The following is a 19,367-nucleotide window of genomic DNA, read 5'->3' as shown; positions in this document are numbered from 1 at the left end:
GGGTGTGCAGGGTACGTTGTGCACGGCTGTGTGTGCAAAACGGGGCACGCGTGAGTGTGGTGTGCGCGTGCAAGGAGCTATGTGTGTCGAGCGGGCTGCGTCTCCTCGCACGGGCGCGCGTGCAAGGGCGCGCGTGCAAGGACACGCGCGTGGATATGTGTGCGTGTTTGCACGTGTGTGAGTGCGCGCTCGTTCGAGTACGCGCCCGTGTGTGTGTGCGTGCGTGTGTGTGTGTGTGCGTGTGTGTGTGTGTGTGCGGGCGTGGGGCGGGAGCGCGCGGCGGGGCCGGGAGCGCGGCCGCGGCGCTGTGCCGGGGGGTGCGGGCTGAGCTCATCGCTGGCTCCCCGGCGCTCCTTACCAGTGGCTTCTGCGGTCACATGGGTTATGTGCTGGAGTTTAAAAGAGCTTATAGCCCCCGAGCCGGTGCAGAAGCAGCCGGTGGTTGCATGGGGTAGAGCCGGGAACGGCGGCGAGGAGGGCACCGTGAGTACGGGGGCGGCCGGGACCGGGGGGGCGGTGCAGGGTGGCCCCCAGCCGCGAGGGTCGAGCCCCGGTGCCAGCCGCCCTGCGCGGAACCAACGCCGCCTTTCTGGTGGGCGAGTCGGGGGGGGGGAGGGTGGACCCGGATCGCCGCCTCCCTCCCACGCCCCGCTATTTCCCCCGTTCGCATCTTCCCACGCGTGTCCGTGCCCCGCCGCGGGCCGCGCCGCCGCCGCCCCGAAACCCACGAGGAAACGATTCGGGCAAGTTAGTTTCCTGCTCCGTGCGTCCGTGTGTCCGTCCGTCCGCGCGTCCGCCCCGCGCCTTCACCGCGCGTCCCCCCGTCCCCCCCCCGGCGGCACCGCGGGACCTCCGTCCCCGTCCCCGCGCCGGGAGGGCATCGCGGCCGCACTGCCGCGCCAGGTTGAAGGCTGCGCCGCGCCGAGCCCGCTGCCTGCTGCATCGCATTAGGCGTGCTGGAGCCGAGCTCGCGGGGGGGCTCTTTGTCAGCTGCAGCCTGTGGATTTCCCGGGCAGGAGAACGGAGTTTTTCTTTCTTGCCCCAAAGGCGCAACCTGCCCTCTCCGCTGTGGCAGCGCTGACTTTTATCCTTTTTTTCTTTTTTTTTTTTTTCGTGGGGAGAGCTGATTTTATAAGAATATCATCTGGCTGGCGCGCTGTGGATCTGCTGTCCCGGGCTCGGCAGCTCACCCCTAGCACGATGAGGGCTGCTTTCCGGAATTGCATAACACACACCGTTCCCTGTGTGCACAAACTCCCTGACATCCCCTGATCCCGGTGATTTCCCTTCTAAATCCAGACCGGGGCTCCAACCGCCGCATGTGCGACGCTGTGCTGCCTTCGCAGGGGATGGGACCTGGTCTGCACATTTCAGCTCTCCCAGGCTCCCCCAACCGTTGTTTTTTAAGGCACTAAACTTTTTTTTTTTTTTTTTTGGTATAAAGATTGGCACTTCTCCCTCTCCCTCTGATAAACAGTTTTCCCCTTTCTTCCCCACCCTTTGCTCATAGACACGTGTCTGTAGCACAGGTTGTGGAGAGGGGATTGCTTGCCAAGCTGTTTGTTTCATTTCTCAGGTCTCTTTGTGTGTTTATTTGTCAGTTAACCCAGGAGGTCCTTTCCTCAGGTTGCGTTTTGCTCCGGACCCTTCTGACTCCTGCTCGGATCTTGCAAATTTTGCACTCTCCTTACTCCCTCCCTGTTGTGAGCAGCCGAGCTCTGCTCTGATGGCTCTGGGCACGTGCGAGAGATGCTCTTGGCCGTGCATCTCGCTGGGACCAGGTGCTGGGATGGGGGTCTCTGGGGAAGGCATACTGCCCAGGCACGGGTTGTGCTTTGGCAGTGAGAGCCCCACGCCTGCCGGACTTCTTTGCAACAACCCTTTTAGATAACTTCATCTGAACCCACTGTCAGAGCAGGCCAAGCCGTGAGCCGTGTGCTGTCTTTGGTCTGATTTACCCTGTGTAGAGCTGCTCCAGCTGAGCCACTGAGCCCCTCGTGCAGAATGTGCCCCCGCCTCCTGTGCTGGGGAGGAAGGAGCCACGGTGCCGTGGAGCTGCAGAGTTCACGGTGCAGATAACTGTGGTGGGGCTCAGCTTTTAGAAATGGTTCAGCAAAATGGGGAACTCTAAGGGTGCAACCATCCTTTTCCCCCTGCCAATCCCACGTGGAGCCGGAGGAACGCATCCTGCTTCTGCCAGGGAGCTTGGCTCTGCCGTTTATTATTGCAGCCGCTGCCATTACGCCTGACAGACGGGAGTTGCTGAGTAATGTGCTGTTTGTGTGTAAATATCTGAGCGCTCACCATCGCGCTCTCTGCCGTGGCTCTGCAGCGAGCTGCCTCAGCACCTCTCCCTGTGCAGACCCCAATGAGCATCCTGCCTTCCTTCTGCTCCCCACGTGCCCTGTGCAGGGCTTCCAAAGTGCCAGTCTGCTGTAATTGGTCAGGGGAGGCCATGCTGCTACCTGGGTGCGAATTGGGGCAGGAAAGGGCTTTGTGTATGAATGCATGTGTGTGTGTCTGTGTGCACCTTGGGCACAGGGATGCTGTCCTAGAGTTTGCAGATGTATATTTTGCTATAAACTTAAGTCATGGACAAGTAGGAAAGCAGCTCTGTTTTGCTGTTCTGGTTTGCTCCATGTTTTTTTCCCACCTAGCTACCCAGTCCCAAGTTCCCCTTAATTTCATCCCATTACTACTGAAGATGCTGAATTATTCCTTCCTGTATCATTTTCATCCCATTTGCAGATTAGCATCCGACTCCCCCTGTCAGTGCTTGCTCAGCCCAGCTAGACTGATCACAGCCCCTTTAATCTCCCCTTGTAAATCAATCCTTTCTGCTTCCCCATCATTTTTGTCGCTCGTTTTTCTGAAATCCTTCCAATTTGTCCATTTTGTGCTGGTGACGTATGCCTGGCCCTAAACATGATGTATACCAAGCATGGCAGCGTGAGGGAAGGACACCTCCTCCCCTCCCACCCGCTGGGGCTTGTGATGCTTTGTCAGCTCTGAACTGAGTTACTTCCCCATTATTCTAAGCTATAGTCCCTGCTCGGTGTTGCAGAAGGAAGCAGCGTACCCAGGTCAGTGCCCTGGGGAGAATTCCTCCAAATTTTGGTGGTGGGTTGGCAAGCTTGGTTTGTGTGCTGCTATTGCATGCTGGTGCTCCAGGTGCTGCGTTGGAGGTGTCAGGAGACCACTGTGCCTCTTCCTGAAAAAGCTCAGGGTTGAACAAGGTAAGGTGAGCAAAATGAGTGAAGACAAACTGTACAGGGCAGGAGGATGGATGGGGAAACTGAGGTTTGTGCACAGGCTCAATGCACTTCCCTCCAATACACGGGGATTTCACATAGAGGCAGCACTTTGTACAGTGTTGCTCTTTGGAGTTTCCTTGTCCCAGACCTGAAACTCCCAGCACTGTGCATTCCCACTAGCAGGGAGGGCCGTGCCCTTCCAGGGACCATCTATTTTTAGGAGGAGCCGTGTTCTGGACATTGGCCACTGCAGATGCTCTCTGCCTCCTCCTCTTGGCCCCTCTCCAGGAGATCTGCTAGTGGGGAGCATTTTGCTGAGACTCTATGGGAGCATGATGGAGGTGGCACCACACAGGGCACAGGAACACCTGAGGGGAAGTCACTGCCCAGGGGTCTCAGTGGGGTTGCACTGCCCTTCTCCTGAATGGGGAAATGGCATTGGCTGAGATCTGGGGACCAGCAAGGATATGGCACATTTGTCTGTCTCTGGCTGCAATGCAGGGTACATCCCTGGAGTAGGAGGGCAGTCCAGGTGGGTGCACAAGAGGGCTGACCGTGGTGGTCCTGGTCCTGTTTGGGTGCCAGTCCCTTCACCAGGATGACACTAGGGGGCACGAGATGTGCTGGAATCCCCTTTGTTGGGAATGGGAAGGAAGGATGCGATGCAAAAGCCACTCTTGACCATTTCACCCCCTGCATGATCCCTCTGCACAGTTTGCAGGAATCTGAGCATGAAACCCCTACAGAGGCCACAGGCTGATGCTGGTGCCATGTCCTCGGTCCTTAGTCTCTGTCCTTGGTCTCTCGTCCTGCTGAGGAGAGAATGCATCTGTCCGGCTGCACACATCATGCTGCTCCTGGCCATGGGAGCAGGGGGAGCGGGGATGGGAGCACTGAGCTGGAAGCATCTTGGAAGCAAGAAAGAGGTGGACACTGACAGGGGGTCACTGGGGAATTAGGGAAATCCAGGAAACACCTAGCATGGTTTTAGTTCCTCCCGAGAGGCTTTGTCCAGACAGGAGCAGGTTAGGATGGACCGTGCTTTGGTTTCATTTTCTGCTGGATGTTAAGTCCACGTGAGATACCTCCTCAGGATCGTGTTTTCCCAAAGCAGCAGAAACTTTAGAGAGTCAGATGTGATGAGCAATCCTGATCGATCTGGAACATGTGTATATTTATGTGTTAGCTATGTGTCCACTTGTATACCTGGGTAGGGTTTCAAAGAATGTGTTTTTTAAGATGTGTTTATGCATTTCAGCATAAATTCAACTGTCATTTTGCCTTTCGTCCTTAAAGTCTATTATTCCAGCTGTGAATACGTGTGTGTGTACTAAAGCACCGTATACTGCAGTCTTTCTCTTGTTATAACAAACCTTGTGAAAAAGCAAATAAAGAGACATTGTTCTCATAGTGGGCTTGGAAGGATTCAATATTTATCTTCTATGAATTTTGATAGTTTTTGTTCAGCATGTTTGCAGGTTGTGGCTTTTCTTCCTTTTTTTTTTTTTTTTTTTTTTTTTTTAGCTTATCTGCTAAAAAGAATTGCACAAGCGGAAAACTGAAAACATCCAGACACATTGAGTTTATTCATTACTTAATGAGCACAGAAGTCAAGCTTCTGGTTTAAAATGATGCTTGATAACAGCCTGGCACATCTCTTTCTCCCTGGTCAGTTCTGAATGCTTTCTGGCTGCCAGACACCGGGAATCGGAGCGCTGCTTCTCTCCCAAACCCCCAGGCAACAATTTTAGGACAGCAGAGCAATGCAAACGCACCCGTCCTCCCGGAGCAGCGCTGGGAGGGTGGGGTGGGAGCATGAAGGAGATGCTGTGCTGCTTTTTGCTCTCTGTGCTCAGCCTCCCACAGCCCAGCACGGGGTTCTGTGGATTTGGGGCTCTGCTGGATCTGCTTTTAAGTGCCAAGGCTGCTTTTAAGTCAATTAGGGATGGTGTCTGAAAGTGGTGTTGTGGTTTGAGGAGGAGAGGGTGATTTGTCTGAAGGTGTTACCTAATTAGAGGGTATAGTCAGGGCCCTAATTAGCCATGACACCCTAAAGATGTCATCGATGCCCCCTGTCCCATCAGCCTTGCGTTTCCCTCTGGTGCTGCTGCTGTTTTCCAGTGATTGCTGTACGGTCGCAGAGCGAAAGGAAGCTGCAGCAGATGGAAGAATTAATACGAGCACTCAGTGGGGGAAATCTCCCCTCCCTTTCCCCCGGGGGGGTGGGTTTGTGATGTTCCCTGCTTGGGGAGGGTGGGTGAGGGAGGCTGGGGAGGTTTGCAAAAAATGATGCTGTGATGGAGGAGTGATTGCATGGGACCAGCTGAAACCTGACCCAATCCGAGGGGCTGAGTGCCTAGAAGAGAAGGGACAGGGGCATCTCCAGGACTGCTGCTCCCTGCTTGGCTCACTTTGTGCTTTCAGAGTCAGGAAACAGCATGAGTTGCTCCTTTGCAGCCGGTGCTGAGCATCAGCAGGAGCCAGGTGAATTGGGGGGCTGGCTGGCAGACAGGGACAGGAGCAGTCTTGCCCTGCCCAGCATCACCCAGTGACAGCATCCTATGGTGCCAGGGCTGAGCTCACCCCTGGAGCTGCCAACACCCAAATGCTGCCCAAGGGAGATGCTTAGCCCCAGGGCAGATGTGCAGTCCTGGAAGGGCTCAGAGCTCCTGTGGAGGAAGGAGCCACTGCTGTTCCTCTTTGGATGGGAAAATAAGGGGATTCTCAGGGCTCAGCTCCTTATTTTCTCAGTGCTGCAAGCAGCCCCACTCTGCAGAGGGGCTTTGCTGTTGTAGGCAGTGCCACTGTTCCCCTAAAGCAGATGCTCAGCCAGGCGCATCCCCATGCTGGTAATTACCAAGGGATGTCTGCTTTTAATTATGTGGGTGTTAAGGGAGTGAATGCATTTTGTTCACCAAGTTGCAGCCTGTTATTTTCCTATATCTCTTGGTCTCCGGTGGCTTTCACAATCCCTGGAGCATGGTATGGGGTAACACGGCCATGGTGATCTGCAGACCCTGATTGCCCACTCGTGAAATGAAGCAGCTGCTTGTATTACAGGTACTCTCTCTGCACCACAATCATTTTCTCCATGAACTAAAAATAATGCTGGTGACAATGAGGACACATCATCTGCTGCCATCAGACCTGGATGCAGAGGCAGGCAGCCTGTCCCAGGCTCTGCCGATGTGTGTGATTTGCCCTCTTTTGTGCATCACCTTCCTGGCCTCCCAACTGGCGGCTGAGAAATAAATACATTTAAAAAAAGGAGAGGACAAAATGCTGCTGCTGCTCTGAGGTTTGATCAAAAACGCTCTGTGCAGACCTTCGGACTCCTCACATAGGCAAGAGCTCCAGAAATAAGTTTTATGGCAAAGGTGCACCAGCACATAACTATTAATTTGGGAAGGAGATGGCTTTGCTCCGGAGGCACCTGGAGGGGGTGCGTTTTGCAGGGTGTGCTGCAGGCTGTGTCAGCTGGAGGCTGCTTTATTTGCTCTCTTTCGGTCGCTGTTTGCCTCAGCTTTGCTGCACAGCACAGCTTCCTCCTGCTGCACACCCAACACGTGTTGCACAGACACGTTCCCCTGCTCTCTGTTCTGTGCCTGCCCACCTATTTGCAGCTGAGGGAGCTGAAGCTGCCCTTTTTTTTTTTTTTTTCTTTTTTTTTTTCTTTTTTTTTTTCTTTCTTTTTTTTGTGATTCATAAAAAAATCTCTCTTGCTCTGGATGGAGTTGTCTGTGTGTTTATTGACTTGGTTCCGGGAACGGCGGTGACTTTTCCATCTCCTGTGTGCATGATTTCTGTGAGGGCTCTGGAGCAGTGGCCAGCCCTTGCAGCTGCCGTATCTCCAGTCCTAACATTGTTAGTCTGACAGGCCCATTGGATATGTAGGTGCATGTAGTTTTATCTTGTGCATGAAAGCAAGGTCTGTGGCTGGGCACAAAACATCACTGAAGGTGATGTAGGAGGGAGCACATTGACTCGACAGCATTGTTAGCCATACCCCAGCAGTGCTGTGCCAACTGGCTGAAGCCCTGACTCTTGTAATGAGATGTGCATGTCTCCATTCTCATGGTGTTCTGGGGAGCTCCCCTCTTAACGATTGCAGCTGGGGAGTGCTGCAGGATAGCCCACACGTTTGCAAGGGCATTCCCAATGATGCTATTCATCCCTTCAAAACCCAGCAAGGTGCCATCAGCAGAAAGACTGTTTTCCACCTGTGCACGCTGCATGCTGATCTCCTGTTTCATGTCCATTCTGATGTACACTGACCGAGCTGATGGGGTTCATTTAGCTGGGATGAGGGCTGGGATGAGTCTTACAGATGCCCTGCATCTCCACCCTGCAGTTTTTTCACAGCGTAGGCACATTTGCTGTCTCTCATCTATCTTTGGGTCAGTCGCTTTGGGCCCATGACTCCTGCTCTTCCAGGAAACAAGGGTGGAGGGTAATCTCTTTAAGACCCAAGATGGGTCCCTGACTTCAAGAGCAGGCAGCATTTGTGCTTCCTAGTTTTGACACTCTTTACCTTCAGTCAGGCCATCAGTGCTGTTCTTCTTCCAAGTTGATCTTTGCACATCCCCAAGGCTGAGAAAGGGAGAAGGCAGTGAAGCACCTCTGCCCAGGTCAAAGGTGTCACTGGCAAGGGAAAAGGCTTGGTGGTTTCAGCTTTCCCCCACATGGGATGGATAGGTATTATCTGACCAGTGTTTGGGTCTAGGATCTGGAAAATGTGGTATACGTGCACGGTGGTACCTGCATCTGTGTTTTGTTTGTGGTGTTTACCGTGGTACATTTCCATGGTCAGCAGTAAACCTTCCCACAGCATGGGGATGCAGGAAAGTATCATTGCCTCCACAGAGGGGAAACTGCAGGCTGGAATGGCTTTGGGGTTTCCTGGAGGTCCCAGAGCATACATGGTGGCAGAAAACCAGACTTACTGAGTTACAGATGGATCATGCCAGTGTGGGACACATCAGAATACTCTTTCCCTAGACAAAGCAGGGCGTCCGCCCCTCCGTGCAGTGCTCTGTGCTTATCTGCCTGCCCCTCTGGCAGCTGAACCCCTGAAATGACATTTGAAGGCTTTACATTTATTCTCTCCTGCTAGTTCCATATCGGATTTGCTGAGTTGTCAGGCAGAAGATGCTTTTCTCCTAAGTGCTGGCCCTGCAACAGCTCCCTCTGCTCCATCCCTCCTTGCAGCAGAGCAGCTGGGCTCCTTCTGCCTCCGCCGTCACCAGCAGAGATGTGTGGGGGCTGGAGCCACAGCTTTGCCAGTGGGTGCAGGAAGAGAAACAGATTTCATCTTCCTTCTTCCCCTCTTGTTTGGGCCATGCTGGGTTCTGCCGGCAGTGGCTGTTGAAAGGTGACATACAGGGAAAGAGATGTTGGGGTGGAGAAGGTGAGGGTACTCAGTGCAATCACATCCTCCTGGAGCTGGCTGATGCGTCTGACCTATATGTGTGCACTGAGCTGGTGGGTTCTCCGCGCACAGCCCAGCCTGCAGATAACCAGGACAAGTGACACTAACAAGCAGCTTGCCCGCCAGCTCTCTACGAGGAAGGCGAGCGCTTGTCCATGCGTGGCGAATAAATTGTGCCTTTGTCCCCGGAGGCTGTCACTCTGACACTTCGCCGTGCTCTGCTGGCAGAGAGCAGCACTGGGAGCTTGCCTCGGCAAGCAGAGCAGAGACATGTGTCCCAGCTGGAAGAGGGAAATGAGAAACCTCCCTGAGAAGGCATTTGCAAGTGGCAGTGTGACCGTGCATGCTGGTGGGGTCCTTGCAAGAGAAGTGGACAGCCGTGTCCCTGTGCTGGAGCAGAGCTGGGAGCAGCCTGCTGTGTGCTGGTCCTTGAGCACTGCCGAGGACTTTGTGCACTGTGGTCGCAAGCAGTAACAGCAAGGCTGGCAGCTCAGCGGGTGCTGTGTAACTGAGTACAGCAGTGATGCTTTGATCCCAGCACACAGGTAGGATGCCCTGCAGCTGCTGCACAGAGCCCATGCTCAAGGGCAGAGCCAGCAGAGTGGGTGCAGAGAGGCCTTGACATAGGCGATTTCATTGTTGGCTGCAACAAGCAGCACACACGAGGTTGCTGCTGTCACCCAGGCTGGGAGATGGAGGAATTTAATTATCCTTCTAACTTCTTCCAGAAGGGGCTTGGATGCCATAGCAGCAGACAGCTTTCTGAAACTGAGAGTACAGGGGGAGAGAAAGACAAAGCACCCTCCTTTGCTGAGTCCTGGCCATTCACCCTTCTAGTCAGCCCAGCCCAGACAGCATGAATGGGCTTTGGAGGCACTGTGGGCAAAGGGCATGGCCATGTCAGTGACACCTCCTCCCCTCTGCAGGATGTGATCTGCTGGAGGTAGAAATCTGTAGGGCTCTGCTTCACAGCCCTGCTGCATGCTGTCCCTCCTCAATTGCTGCGTGGACATTAATTTTTCCCAGATTTCTGCTTCCCTTTGAATATCTCTGCTGTGGATCATTTTCCTTGCATGTGTTAGCTGGTATTTTCCCAGAGCTGAGTCCTGAGCTATTTCCTGCCTGTCTTTCTGTGATTTCTCATGCTCCCTCTTCTGTTGCGCCTGCACCCACCTTGGCACGTGCCATTGTCACTGGGTATGGAGGTAATCTCTTGCTCTTCTCATTCAAAAAGCCTGCAGGAGGGGATGGACTGCCCATTACAAAGATTGCAAATCCTACTTGGCTCTTGCTTACACTTCCCCAGCTGGAGCAAAGTGGCTCAAGTCCTGTGGTAGCCACAGTGGGAGAACAAATCTGGAGTTTTGGGGTGGGGAGAGCATTGGGGGGAGGGGGAAGAGGGTGCTGCAGGGCAGGTGCAGGCTGGAGCTTGAGGATGCGGTGTGAAGGGACAAACAGGGAGCTGCTGCCCTGAGGGTCTGCAGGAGGCAGTGAGAGGATGTAGGGGCTGTGGGGTGTCCTCTTTGTAGTGCTGTGGGTTTTGTGCTTGGAAGCACCTCTGTGAACTCCTTTCTTCCCTCCTTGCCTTGTACGCTTCAGCAGAGTACCAGGACAATGCTGCTTTTCCCAAAGCCTGCTGAGGATCCCCACCTCGTGCTGCACGCTCAGGAGCCAGACAGCAGCTTAAAGACTAAATATATCTGCTGCTGCAGCTCTTGGCTCCTATAAAAATAAATCTTACCGAGGTAACTTTGTGCCGTGCAGTTCTCAGAGCTTGCTTTGCTGTGGTTTCCACTGAGATAGCATTTGGCTAACACAGCCAAACATGAGCAGAACAAGCCTGGAGCTGTATAGAAAGTGATAAGATAAGGCAGGGCTATGATTTGCCTGTCTGATCCTGAAGCTTTGTGCATTATTTAGTGTGTGTAGTGAGAGGTCAGTAGCCTCCTGATAATTTTCATTAGATTAGTCAGGCAGGGTAATCACCTGCTCAGAAAAACCAACTTGACACTGTCTGTTCAATAGTTGGGGTTTAACTGAAAATAAATAGCCTTGTAATTATAAGGACACTGCCAAGGTCAAAAGGCTCAAAGATTCTCTTTCTTTTCTCCCTCTGATATGTTTACAGAGATCTTGCTATTCTTTGTGAGGTTTTTTTTTTTTTCTTTTTTTTTTTTCCTCCCTTAAATTCAAATCAAAAGCTTCAGAGCTCTTAAAGGAAATTCAACACTTCCATGGCAGTGGACGTGAGTGGGGTTGCAATAGCCAAATGATGCCTCTGACCCCATGCTAATGAGCGGGGCACTCATTAGTGCACTGGAGTGTGTGCTGCCCGCCCATGCAGGGCAGAGATGCGCTTCCCTCCTCATCTGTGCTAATTCTGGGATGGATCCAGCCTACAAAATCTGGCTGCAGGTTGCTCCCTGCTTATGTGGCAGAGTTCATCCCTCTTTGGGTGAGGTCAGCCCAACCCAAGTGCTGTCCTGTTAAAGTTGTGCATTAGATCCTGGGGTTGACTGCTGCTGTAGTTGGATGCTGCTCTCTTTCAGAGAGCCCAGGGAGAAAGAGTGGAAGTGATGCTGAGCCTGCTCAGCTTTAATCAATACCAATGGGCTCTGCAAAGGGGTTCATCTATTGTAGCAAATGGGATATTAAAGCTGGGCTCAGTGTGCGTGCACTGCTGAAATCCTTGCCCTTTTCCAGCTTCAGGTGGTTGTGCTTGCTATTTATCTTCCTCAATTGCATGTGAAAACTAACGTCTGGAGGGATCTTTGTAATCTTGTCCTTTTTACAGGACTGATGCTTTCTGGATGAGAGCGGGCCAGATGCTGGTGCTCCAGGTATGTTCAGAGCTGCTGGTGCCAGAAGTGGTGGAGAGGTTGTTGTGTTCCAGCAGTGCACTGTGACCCGGGCAACCTTGCTTTGCCCAGCAGTTGGGTGAAGCAAGCTGTGATGCTTTCTGTCCTGAGCTCTGCTGTGAGCCAGGAGTGTTGCTGCCTGCTTCAAACCTGAGCACCTACATGTCACAAAAGGCAGTGTTTGCATGCTGATGTCATCACAAAGCTGTGCTTCCTTGCTTTGGTGAGCTCCCAGCACAGTCGGATGAGTTAGCACATTCAGCCCCCAAGGATCCTGGATTTTGTTTTATTTCCTCCATCCCGATGGATGTAAGTGGGGATCCTCATCACAGAGCTGGCGGGTCTGGTACTTGGCCCATCTTCGCAGCAGTCTGTTGCTCTCATTCTCTGTCATAGGCTTTGATGGATGGCTCAGGGATAAGGAGGGCAGGGCAGGGACCGATGTGCCAAATGACGGATGGTGTGGTCTGGTGAGTGACGCCGCGCGGCCGCGTGCGGGTGCTGCCTCCACGGGAGGAGAGGGGCTGCCTTGACAGCTTGTTTTGAAAGCAGAATGACTTCAGGGCTGGATTCTTTTTTTGTCCTCCCTTCCAGCTTTATTCCTCCTCCCCCCCCCCCCTTTTTTTTCTTTTTGCCTGACAGAAAAAGCATAACTTGTCTTTGTTTAATTGGTGCTTTGTGCCTGTCTCCTGCCAGAACTTAACGGAGAGGGGGCTGGCTGGATCAAAGCAGCTCGAAGTTGGGAAGCTGTTATACATCCAGCCTGCCTGTTTAAAGTGAAACCCCACTTTTATTTCCCCCCCTCCCTCCCAGCTGCAATCCAGTTCCTGGCACACAGTGAAAGCGGCTCATTGGCTGCTGCTGCGAGCCCCCCTTGGAGCAGCCTGGTGGCATGGGGGTGAGAGCTGGTGTGCTGCTTGGAGCATCAAATCGACGTGTGCTTGTGAGGCTTCAGTCTGTTTCATGATCTTACAAATAAGACCTGCTGGCGTCTGAAACACAAAACAAATGCATTGTGGATCGAGTGAGGAAGCAGTGTTGTTTGGGCAGACATGGACGTGCTGTCTGCAGGGCAGAGCGGGGTTAGAGCAGAGCTCCAGCTCCCCAGGTATCTCTGGTCTCAGTCTCATCACTCTAGAACATCAGTGATGTGAGGCCAGGTAACTTCTTGCAGGAAGGGCTGTATACAGGAGAGAGTTCGTGCCCTTGCGTTGTACTCAGCCTCTGTCTCTGGCAGAGAACAGCATGGGATTGCCCATGCTATGAGACCTACTGCAGCCTTTGCAGAATGGTCTTGCCCTGCTTTTTGCAGAGCAAAAGCAGCAAAGTGAAATGCTGTGGTGTGTGACTGGTGCCCGGCTGTGTGCTCGCTCCTGTGAGGGGCTGAGTACTTCCCAGTGCTGCTTGCTGCAGCTTTGCCTGGACTCAGGGATGGGTTCAGCGTCCTTTTGAGGTTCCTTCCAGCTGAACCTGTCCCTGTGCAAAGGGTGTAGTCAATTGCTTTGATTTTTTTCTACTGTCAAATTTTCTTCTGCCATTTGCAGGGGCAGCCAGCAACTCATACTTGTTCTGGTTACAGGGTGGATCCTGACCTTGCTGGACTGTGCTTCTTGCTGTCTGCATCATGTGAGTTTTTGACTACAGCCTTGGCACATGAGGTGGTTGCATGTAGCTTTGGTACGGGAGAAACAAGGTGCCTGCTTATTTCTGAGGCATCTGAGCAAACCTGCTGGAAGGTTATAGGTCTGTAGGAGTCCCTAGTCTGTTTCTTAGCAAGATGGGAGCAAAGCATGAAGCAGCTTGTCTGTGAACATCAGGTTCCCCGTGGCACCTTACAGAACTTTGCTGCAGACAGCGAAGGACCTGCTGCAATGAGCAGGTGGCGACTGGAATGGAGATGTGTGGGCTGTAAAGGCATTTGGGGAGAGAACTGAGAGCGCAGCTTGTGCTGGGCTGAACTAAAGCGACAGCCAGGTGTCCATGAGAAGATGTCAGTGATATCTCCACAACCTGACAGCCCTCACTTCACCACCGAAGGGCTGTGGACGAAGTATAAATAGTGTTTGGTGAGTGCTCCTCTGCAGAGGGGATGAAGTGAGTCCTGTCTGGAGTGCTGCAAATCCAGGGTCACACTGTGTGTGCTCATCCCTTAGCATCCTGTCTTGCTCAGACGCCAGGTAAGGAGAGCAAACCACATCTGTCAGAGACCAGAGCCCCGATGGAATATGAGCATTGAGAGAGGGAGATACGGTATTTATACTGTGGTCAGGGCAGGATGCCCAAAGGAAGAGGTATTTCAGAGAATACCCTTGGGCCATATTCCTTGTTTTCTTGGGAGCTTTGGATGCTTTCATGGGAGAGAGTGTTGTTTGTTTTTTGTCTTTTGTTTTTTTTTTAAAAAGCAGCTCCACTGCAGTAGGATCCTAGTTTACTCAGTCATGTCCTTAGAGCTGTCTGTACTCTCTGTTTACGGTTTTTTTTTTCTCTTTTGGACAGCCTCGCTTCTTGCAGAGCTTCTCCCAGTGTATCCCAGCTGGGTGAAGCACTGATGCACTGATGCTCTAGATCTATCTTTCCTATATACTGGCAAAATTTATTTAGCAGATAAGTGTTTCAACCCCTTCTCAGAGTTGTTGCCTGTATCGATTTGTCAGTGGGAAGAGGGGGAAAGCAGCAGCCACCTTCATGAGCCATTTCTTTCCTATTTTCAGCTGTGTAGGCTTGTAACTACTAGGCTCTGACCACACCATGCTGACAACTGTTAGGGATGCCTGGAGCAGAGCAGGGCAGGTGATCTCACCTGTTAGTGATGGGATGAGCCCTTTCTGGTTTCCTCTGACCCTTCTTCTACCTGCCCTTTTGTTGCTGTGCTCTTGTCAGTGGAAAATAACTGGTATACATACCTATTCTTAAGTCCCTGAGGAGTCTTAACCTTATTTCTAAGCTTAGAAATACCATACTCCATAGGGCAGAAATTGAGGGCTGCAGTAATTCCAGCATTACACCAAAGCCTCTGGGGAGCAGCTGGCTGTTTCCCTGGGACTGCAGCATGTCAGAGGCCGTGGCGGGGCTGGTATCTCCTGCCTCTTGCTGCCAGATATGTGATGGACAGGGGCGATGGGGAGGAGTGCAGGCTTTCAGCAGGTGGGAGCTTTGTGCCTTTCTCCTTTCCCAGGGGACCAACTTGCTGCTCACCTAGTGAGAGCTCAACCTGCTGCAAGCTTTGCCTGTTCAGGGATGGCCCCTTTCTGCATCCCCATTCCTCATCTCTGGGGTTCAAAGCTGGGGTGAGGGGAGAGCCCTAATTACCCCTCTTCCCAAGGCTCCCGCCTGTGTTAACGACCTGTAATGGGATGGGCTGTGTTAGCCTATTAAGCCCAATGGGGTTCCTTGTAGACCTAAGTGTGAGGAATTTCTCTCAACCATGTTAAAACATTTCCATCCCCTGTAATAGCTTCGTGCATTGATTTAACCCTATGGCAGCTGGAATTGTTTGCTGGGAACAGCCATATGGAGAGCTGTCCTGCTGTCACGCAGCTCCTTTGGCCAGGGTTTACATTTCTGGGGGATCTGATTAGCACCGGGGCTGCTCTCGCTCTTGCCTCCTCCCGGCTGAGCCCTTGCGGGAAGCAATTTTCCTTCCATTGAGCTGAGCCTGGCTTTGCTGCTTTTAATGAGAGTAATTTTGCCCTGGCTTGTATCAGCCGCAGCCCACCTGCGCTGCCAATTACCCCGGCAGATCTGGCGTGACCTGTGGAGCTGGGAGCAGCCTGTCCAGGCTTTAAGTGTTTCTGAGCCGTAAGGTGTGAAAAATCTCACCAGTGTCCAAATGGAGATGGAGGGGAAACGGCTTTCCGGGTTATGAACGACCTCAGGACGCACTGGCATCAGGTGCTGCTGGTCTCAGAGGGATTTGCAGAGAATCAAGGGCTTGCTAATGTCAGGCGCGTTGCCAGCGTTTTGGGAAAGATATTCTCCCTAATTGCAGGCTGCCTGCCCTAATTTTTGTTGTTGTTATTGAATTAGTTAAATGTGTATTGTAACACTCCAGTGCCTGGGCAGACCTGGAAAGTATGTGTGCAAACATGCTGAAAGGGCTCTGCGGGAGGGAGAACGGTGGTTCTGCTGTATAAACACAATGCATCTGTGATGTTTCTGGAGAAGCCAGTGTCCATGCCATTGCTGACCTGGACATTGCACAGATTTACCTTCTGCAGTGTCTGTGTGAGCATGATTTCTTCATGGCTTGAGGATAGTGCTCAGATGCCTACCTGCCTCCTTGTGATTGCTGTCGTTGTCGTGACTTTGGTCATATTTGAAGGAGAATATAGGGTTGACTGCATCCTTTGGGCCCCTCTGTGGTGCAGGTAGGTGGATGGCTGCAGCACTGGTGCAACAAACCCTGTTGTAGGGCTCAGTGCCTGTGCCCATGTTTCTGCTGCAGCCCCTGTGTGCAAGTACACTGATACAAGGTGTGCATATAAAGATGGGGTTGGTTTGGGATGCTGTCTTGGAGCTCAGGGTGTGAGGTCTGGAGTAGATGGAACACAGACAGTGAGGCGCTGGCTCTGCTGCCCAGAGCTGTGGTGCCCCATCCCTGGAGGTGCTCCAGGCCAGGTTGGATGGGGCTCTGGCAGCCTGAGCTGGTGGGGGCAACCAGCCCATGGCAGGGGGTTGGGACGGGTTGGGTTTTAAGCTCCCTTCCAACCCAAGCCATCCTGTGGTATGATTCTACGGTAGGATTGTACCTGGCTTACTCCTTTAGCACAGGACTGCTAATTACCCATACATTATTGCTCCCACTTTTTGTTATCTATGAGCCTGTGAGCAGTCACTGTAAAAAGACCAAGCAAAGAGGGAGGAGTTTGAAAAGGAGCACAGTACAATGTTAACCTCAGATGTCTCCGAGACATCACTGTGCAAAGAAGCAGTTCTCTGGGAATCAAAAAGCAGCTTAATTTATCCTCCCAAATTTCAATATTGCTTTTATTCAGCAAGGCCAGGAAGGTTCAAGTAACAGATTATTATCAACACGTTCAACACGCACCTAGGGAGTCTGCTTTAGCAGGAGAATAGATGATCTCCTGAGGCCCCTTCTGGTCCCTATTTTGTGATTTTGGAGGCTGGCTGGGCAGCACAGTGACCACTTGAGTGCTGTGGTCTTGGTGCAGAGGAGGGGGTGCTGGGGACGGAGCTGTGGCAGCATGGCTGTGCATTAAGTGACTTATTACAGCAATAACAAATGGAGTTAACTCTAATTAGCTGGGATCTTGGGAAGAGGGGGAAGGGGAAGGCTGCAGTTTGCATTGTCACAGGAGAGCAGTGCTCAGAAGGCTGCACGTGAGGGCAGTCGGTGACATTTTGGGTGGAAGCTGTGCTTGCTCTCTGCCTGTGTGTGGGCCAGCTTTCTCCTTGATGTGTCATTCAAAAGTGTGGTGCTTGATAATTGATGCCACCGTGATTAAGCATAGGAAAGGGGTGATTAAGCGTAGGAAAGGGCTTCACATTCTCAAGGTGGGGCAGCTGGAGTGGGAGCTGCGAAGGGCTGGAGAGGTGATGGCAGGCTCAGTCCTCGAAGCAGCGAGGGGGAGGAAACGGATGCGTTTTGAAATGTGAGGATGCCGTTGATGAAATGAAAGCTAGCTTCAATTTCAAAGCTTTAGAGCCTCTCTGGATACCCTGGCGTAGCCTGGCCCGGGTATGTTGTTTCTTGGCAAGGATATTCTTGCAAATGGAAATGCTGGCCTAGGTGACCTTCTGTGTCTGGCTGCTGGAGGAAATGTGCTGAACAGAAACAGGCATTTCCAGAGCTCAGCTCTCAGGCTGGGCTCTGTTGATCTCCCTGCTGGGATACAGGGTCTGGCAGCCGGGCTCCATCCCTCTCCAGCGCCTGGGCTTGCTCCCAACCCAGGCCCATCAGGCCGCTCGTGATACCAGCTTGCTTCTGACTCTGAAGGTCAAATGGCGCACAGCGGGGTGACAAAGGAGGCCTTGATCTGAAAGCCGGATTGTTCTTGTGCCTCGCCCCAGGAGGGGTCTCGCGGGCTGGGATGTGTGCGGGCTGAAAGGAATGCTTAAAATGTCCTTTCTCTGCTCCTGTCAAAAGCCTTTGGAGCCGTGAATCAAAATATCTGCCCTACTGCCTTTCCCTCCGCATGCTTCAGGCTGGTTTATTCCTTCAGAATGGCCTGGTCCAGCACAGCCAAACGTCCTGGCAGCCAGTCTGACAGTGGGCAGCAGTGGGTGTGCAAGGAAAAGGGGCTCGGAGCAGAGTGAGTGTGCACGGGGGCAGCCCCAGCCTTTGGTAAAGAGAAATTTTGTAGGTTCAACAGATCAAGTCTTAATCATGCACAGCATCCTCCAGCCAGGAGGCCTGCAGCTCTGCTACACTGCTTGCCCAAAGCTGACCTGCTGCCAGGGGCTTCATCTGGCTCCTGCTGCAGGGCACTCTGATGCTGCAAGGGGCCAAGTCAGGCAGTAGTGTGTGCCTCTGCTTGTGGATTTCTTTCCCTACGGATGCCTTTGGTTCAGAGCTGTGAGGAGAGTCTTGCATGATGCTATGCATGCTGTCCTCATGCTGCATCACCTCCCCACCCAGCTTGTTTCTGCAGGGAGGCTGTGGCTGTGACCTGCAGATTGCTGAATGCTGCTCATAGGGTCTCATGTGCAGCTGTGATGCTCAGGTGCTGGAGCATTGCACTGCAGCCACGAGGCACATGTCATAACATCTCCCTGAGATCTTACCTGGCTCCTTCCAGTCTTGGAACTTCATTCAGTTATGCCTTGGCAGTGCAGCAACCAAGGACTCAAATACTGGGCAAATTAAAAGTCAGCTTAGGGAAAAAAAAAAAGAAAAAAAAAAAAAAAGCAACTCTTGAAATGTCTCTGTACAACTTTAAGTTAAAAAAAGAAAGGGGTCCAGTAGACTGCATCTATTCTGATGCACCTGTGTCAGTTCCCTTTGATTGGGAGGAGAAGGGGTTAAGGTGACTTGCATTGTGAGGAGTTGTGCTGGAGCTGAAAGGAGGCTGTGATCACTAGATTGATCATCCACTCTTAATCCATTGGCGATGTGTTAATTACTCTCATCGTGTGTTAATGTGGCACTTGTACCAGGGGATCTGTCATACCCTTAGCTTCTTGCAAGCCATCTTGGTGTTGACTGCCACTCTTGTCACACTGGCTGTACACTGAAGGCAATGTGGGCAGGCAGGTCCGTGGGAAGCAGTGACTCTGCTTACACATGTCAAAGGGTTTGGAACAGCCTGACCCATATTGCATGTGTTGCCTGATTTGCGCCCTTCCTGCTCTGCTCCTGCTGCAGATGTGGCTTTCTACCATTTGCTTGCCCTTGCCACATGCTGCAGTGCTCCTGGCCACAGCTGTGGTGTGTGAGGATGCTTGTGAAGCAGGGACAAACTGCCTTGTGGCTGGATGGAAAATGCTGTCAGGAGAAGATGCTAGGAGCTGCCAGCTGTGCATACCTGTTGTGCTTTGATGGGGGTGTTGCTGAGGGTGCTTGGGCAGATGGGAATGTTTTGCTCCCCTTCCCCAGCTACTCCAGGCTTGCTCCATTTTAACTGCAGGAAAAAAGCAATTTACAGGCTCCTGTTCCCATGTGGATCACAATTTTTGGGTGCTTTCCTGTTAGAGTGACCCTCACCTGGGTCTGACCTGTGGATGTGCTGTGTCAGAGCTGTTGGAAATATCCAAATAATTCCCACACAGCCTTGGTGGCAGTGCTTCTGCACGCCTGGTTAACCAAAAACTGTGTGGTTGTAGTTCTTCTCATGGAACGAAGCAGGTCCTGCTGGATGGTGTGCTCCC

The 19,367-nt window shown here is 52.4% G+C and overlaps 1 protein-coding gene across 4 annotated transcripts in view; it reads left to right on the top strand.

Annotated features, from left to right (window-relative positions):
- Positions 1–290: 290 nt before the first annotated feature.
- The window catches only part of CNTFR (ciliary neurotrophic factor receptor), a 169,019-nt gene continuing 149,942 nt past the window's right edge, over positions 291–19,367 (top strand). The window contains exons 1-2 of one of the 4 annotated variants that reach the window (XM_090130558.1): positions 11,731–11,849; positions 11,937–12,010. Coding sequence is in view for 1 of the 4 variants with exons in the window: in XM_090130556.1 (XP_089986682.1) it covers positions 385–483 (99 nt within the window). In the remaining 3 variants the exon portion in view is untranslated. Of the gene's footprint in view, positions 484–11,730; positions 11,850–11,936; positions 12,011–13,147; positions 13,167–19,367 lie in introns of those variants that run through there. The other 3 variants (XM_090130556.1, XM_090130557.1, XM_090130559.1) reach the window with 3 other exon arrangements.

This window comes from Phasianus colchicus, chromosome Z, assembly GCF_987193195.1.
Source record: "Phasianus colchicus chromosome Z, bPhaCol1.hap1.1, whole genome shotgun sequence".
Taxonomy (NCBI): Eukaryota; Metazoa; Chordata; class Aves; order Galliformes; family Phasianidae; genus Phasianus; species Phasianus colchicus.
This window is presented reverse-complemented; position numbering and strand designations above follow the sequence as displayed.